The 4,626-nt window shown below is 32.1% G+C and overlaps 1 protein-coding gene across 1 annotated transcript; it reads right to left on the bottom strand.

Annotated features, from left to right (window-relative positions):
• Positions 1–644: 644 nt before the first annotated feature.
• LOC130818932 (heavy metal-associated isoprenylated plant protein 33-like) lies at positions 645–2,976 on the bottom strand. The gene is made up of 3 exons (XM_057685209.1): positions 2,628–2,976; positions 2,452–2,527; positions 645–2,353 (listed from the first exon to the last, which is right to left on the bottom strand). The coding sequence occupies exons 1-3, from the start codon at positions 2,655–2,657 to the stop codon at positions 936–938; spliced, it is 1,524 nt and encodes a 507-aa protein (XP_057541192.1). The 5' UTR covers positions 2,658–2,976; the 3' UTR covers positions 645–935.
• Positions 2,977–4,626: the final 1,650 nt, after the last annotated feature.

Consider the following 4,626-nt stretch of genomic DNA (forward strand, 5'->3'; position numbering starts at 1 on the left):
ATGTAAAATTATTAAATGAAAAAAAATAATTTTTGTCATGAAGAATATAATTGACTAACATAAAAATAGTCACAACCTGAATTATATTAGAATTAAACATTGCATTTAAATAACTAATTGTATAAATAGCAAAATAAAAAATCCTAATAAAAGTATATTAAATTTTAACCATCTCAAAATATATCCAATATACTAAATAATACTCACTTAATAAATAAAATAAAATAAAATAAAAAAGATATTATAAATAATTGAAACAAAATAATATATATAATTTTCTATTACATTAAACGATGTGAGTAGTAAAATCAAAGATAAAAAAAAAATCATAAAAACAATAACATCACCATTGAGTATTGGAGGAAAATTTTGAAGTTATAATACGTAAGCAATTATAAATAGTAATAATATAAGTAGTATTTTAATACTACTTTAGTAACGGTGTAAAGGGATAGATTTGAGAGATGTTGTATATGATTTGAAGTCAACATCAACCCAATTTCATGCTTTAAAAATATGATCCTATGGCCCCTATACAACAAACAAAATTCAATCTCAATAAATTTAACAAAGACATAAAAATTTGGACCAAACTAATGTAAAAGACATGAGGAAAATATCATGAAAAAAGAAAGATCATGAAATTCAATGAAGATATAACATACTTCAAATAGTGCTACATAGTTTGAACAAAAACTTCCATTTTCCTATGCTTACAGCTTACAAGAGAAATATGGCACTTTTCAACTCTTTTTAAGTTGAGCTAACAACCAACTAATTCAACTAAAAACCCCACACAAACACAATTAACACTAATTAAGCTCACACTAGGGATAATCCAAACAATCTAACCTAATTTTTAATCAAACATATCTTAAAATTAAAAATAACTAAAATTAAAAATTAAAATAAGTTACAGTGAAATAAGAAAGAATTTACATGATACTGCAACTATTAGTGTTTTCATCACTAAAATAGGATGTGTAAGGGTCATGATATCCTGGGGGAGGGACCATGGGAGGTCCATATCCAACACCCATTGGTGGCCTTCCATACATCATTGATGCATTCATTGGTTGATGATGCATCATCCCATTTCCGTCTCCACCGTTTATTCTTTGCTGGTTCATCATCATTGCCATGTACTGCTGCTGTTGAGGATTATGTGATCCTGGACCCATCCCCATTCCCATTCCCATACCCATCCCCGGGTTAAACCCACTACCACCACCGCCATTTCCACCCATCATGTGCATAGCTGGCAACCCCGCGGCAGCCGGGCCCATTTGACCAATTTGGTGATTACCCATTTGACCCATATTTATATTGCTATGCATTTGAGGAAACCCACCACCTTTTTTACCACCACCATTATTACCATTATTATGATTATGGTTGTTTCCTCCATTATTTCCACCTCCATTTTTGTTATTTCCACCCCCATTTTTACCACCTTTACCACCATTCTCACCTCCTTTTCCATTTTTACCTTCAAACCCACCATTATTTTTACCATTTTCACCACCTTTTCCTCCATTTCCTTGATTTTTACCACCTTTACCATCTCCTCCCTTGTTTTTCTCACCTTTTTTACCATCTTTTTTCCCATCATTACCCTTCTTATCACTATTCCCACCACCACCTCCTAACATACCCTTAAAAATACTAGCCATCCCACCACCTTCTTTCTTACCTCCTTCCTTCTTACCACCTTCCTTCCCCTTCTTATCCCCACCTCCATTTTTACCTTTCTTATCACCACCACCACCACCACCACCACTACTTTTTACATCCTTAACCATGATGGGTATTTTCTTACCAGACTGATGACCATGATGATGGTCATCATACCCATCATCCAACTCATCATCATCATACTCATCATCATACTCATCATCAAACTCATCATCAAAATCATCCTCATCATCAAACTCATCTTCAGGCAAACTAAACTTAACTGCCTTTTGATCCTTAGCAGCAGGCATTTTCACACCCTTCATTTGCTGCTGCTGTTGAATTTGTTGAAGAAATTGAAAGTTCTGCAACTGTTGTTGAACTTGTGGATTTCCCTGTCCTTGTCCTCCTTTCTTCTGTTCATTACCACCCTTTTGACCTTTATTATTATCTTTCCCAGATTTACCACCATCAAAGTTAATGTTCTTCATCTGATTATTCAGATTCATGAACTGATTCATAAACTGATTATTGTTTTGATTTCCACCTCCTTTTGAACCACTCCATAACTCAGCATGTTTTCCATTCTTCTCGAGCTTCTTAATCAAAACTGATGGGTCTACATTTCCAGTTACTGTCACCTTCCCCTGCTCTGAATCTATATTTGTTGTGTAAACCCCTGAAAAAACAGAGCAAATTCAGAAACAAAACTTACAAAAAAAAAAATCACAATAATTTCAGATCTAATCAAAAGGGTATAAAGTTAACAGATTTTACCATCAATTTTTTGAAGAATTTTCCTTACTTTGCTCTTACATCCATCACAGTGTATATTCACTCTAAGAACGCAACTCTACAAAAATAAAAAAGAAAAAACCCAAAAAAAAAACAGTTTTAGAAACTTAAAAAAGCTAATAATTAATTAAATAATTAAAATGGATTGAAAAAAATACCTGGGTTTTTAAGAAATCTTGTTTATTCATTGTGTAAGGTGTAAAAAAGAGAAAGAGATCTGTTTGTTTTCAAAGGCCAGTTTTTGTGTGTGAAGAAGAATGTTAAAAGGGGAGAGAGAATGGGAAAGAAAAGAGGCGGATAGAGAGGAAGTGTAGAGAAGTGGAGAGTTTGTTTGAGTTTTGAGGGTTTGTAATTGAATAGGCTGTCTTTTAAAAAAGAGAGTGTAAGGGAGATGTGGACAGTTGCCGAAGGAGCAGGGTAATTACCTTATAGAAGTACTCATGCATGACACTGGTAGTACTAATACAAATGAGCTGGGTTATTCCACTATAAACAAATTGTCCCAAATATTCATTCAAATTTTGAGGAAATGTTACTTGAATTGGAATTAAATTGTGGAATTAGATGATTGAGAAATAGTAGATAATAAAAATGAGTAGTTAAAATATAGATAGAGAGTAAGTTTATTGCTGAGACTAAAAGAAAAGAGAAAGATTATTTTTAAAAATAGAAAAAGTGTAAAATTAGTGAGACAAACAAAAATAAAAAGTGGTACAAATACAAAAGGATAAAGGGGTATTATAGTTGGTGTTTTATTAAGTAAATGTTAGATGATTGTCGGCAAAAGCTCTTAATTGAAACTATTAGTTAGTTTGACCAGCGGAAGATCTTAGCTAATAACCAGTTATTTAAGTCAGCTCTTAAAAAGATGTTTCGTAAAAATTATCTGCTATTTGTTGGTTCTGTAATAGTGAAAAGGTCGGTTTAAAGGTCCAAATCCAATATAAAGGCTGCTAGAAGAAGTTTTTTTTTTATTATTATTTTGACTTAAAAGCTAGTTTTTGAGTTAATTTACAAGTCATTTATCAAATGTTTTTTTAGCATTTGACTAATAAAAAGTATCAATTACCAAAACTCAATCAAAAAGCAAATTGAGAAACGTTTCCTAAGTCATTTATAACTATGGTATTCATGAGCATTATTCCTAAAATTGGTGATGATATTGTTGAATATTTAGTGTATATTAAATCCTAAGAATTATCACCAAGTACTACAATTAGTAGTAAGACAAAGTGTACTAAAAATACAAGCGACTTTTCGTATTCTTTGATAAATGAGCATTGAATTCTATTCTTGTTCAACTTTGATTTTGGAGTTACAAGTGACTTAATAGTGTGGAAGAATGCTCATGAATATCATAGTTATAATGGTATTGATTGATGGTCATTATACTTGATCATCAATGGGTGATTAAATGTCCATGACCCTTTTGTATACTTGAACTAGTATAAATAGGGGCCTGGGGAAGAATGTTACACACACCAAAATTTCTGAATTCTTATATTCTTGCTTTCTCTCTTACTTGTGTTCTTTCAAAAAGAGTTATAAATTTCTTGTTAGAACTTCCAAAGTTTATAATTCATCAAACACTTTATCACAAAAGGAAAGTGATTATACGCCTACAACAAATATCAAGTTTTCAGGTAACGGTTGTCGTTACAAAGATCATCTTCAAGTTATTTCTTAGTGCTTTTGTGTAAGTTTATTTTAGCCATCAATAAAGGGAAATACAAATTCCTATATTGTAATTTGTATTTGCATTGTTATTTCTTAATAATCTTTTGTGGTACTTTTCTTTGGGATGAAGAATATCAAAGAACTTACTTCTAATTTCACTAAGTTGGATAAGTTTGTTAGCATCGATTTTCGACGTTGGCAAAAGAAAATGATGATCCTTCTCACTACTTTGAACGTGGCTTACGTGATAAGTACTCTCAGCCGGAGAAGGTAGAAAATGAAACTCTTGAGCAATCAAGGAAAAGAGGTAAATGGAAAAATGATGATTTTATTTGCCGCGGACATATTCTCAATGGGATGCAAGATTCGCTTTTTGATATCTACCAGTACCATGAGTCCGCTAAGGAATTATGGGAGACCTTGGAGAACAAATATATGGCGGAGGATGCTAGCTCCAAGAAATTTCTTGTAAGTAACTTT

The sequence above is a fragment of the Amaranthus tricolor genome, chromosome 7 (assembly GCF_026212465.1).
Source record: "Amaranthus tricolor cultivar Red isolate AtriRed21 chromosome 7, ASM2621246v1, whole genome shotgun sequence".
NCBI lineage: Eukaryota > Viridiplantae > Streptophyta > Magnoliopsida > Caryophyllales > Amaranthaceae > Amaranthus > Amaranthus tricolor.

Bases quoted from the DNA above. Each gene is read 5' to 3' on its own strand.
- LOC130818932 (XM_057685209.1), bottom strand. From the start codon at position 2,657: ATGAATAAACAAGATTTCTTAAAAACCCAG. The intron at 2,528-2,627 runs GTATTTTTTTCA...TTATTTTTGTAG, and splicing joins AAGATTTCTTAAAAACCCAG to AGTTGCGTTCTTAGAGTGAA. The intron at 2,354-2,451 runs GTAAAATCTGTT...CTGTTTTTTCAG, and splicing joins AATTCTTCAAAAAATTGATG to GGGTTTACACAACAAATATA.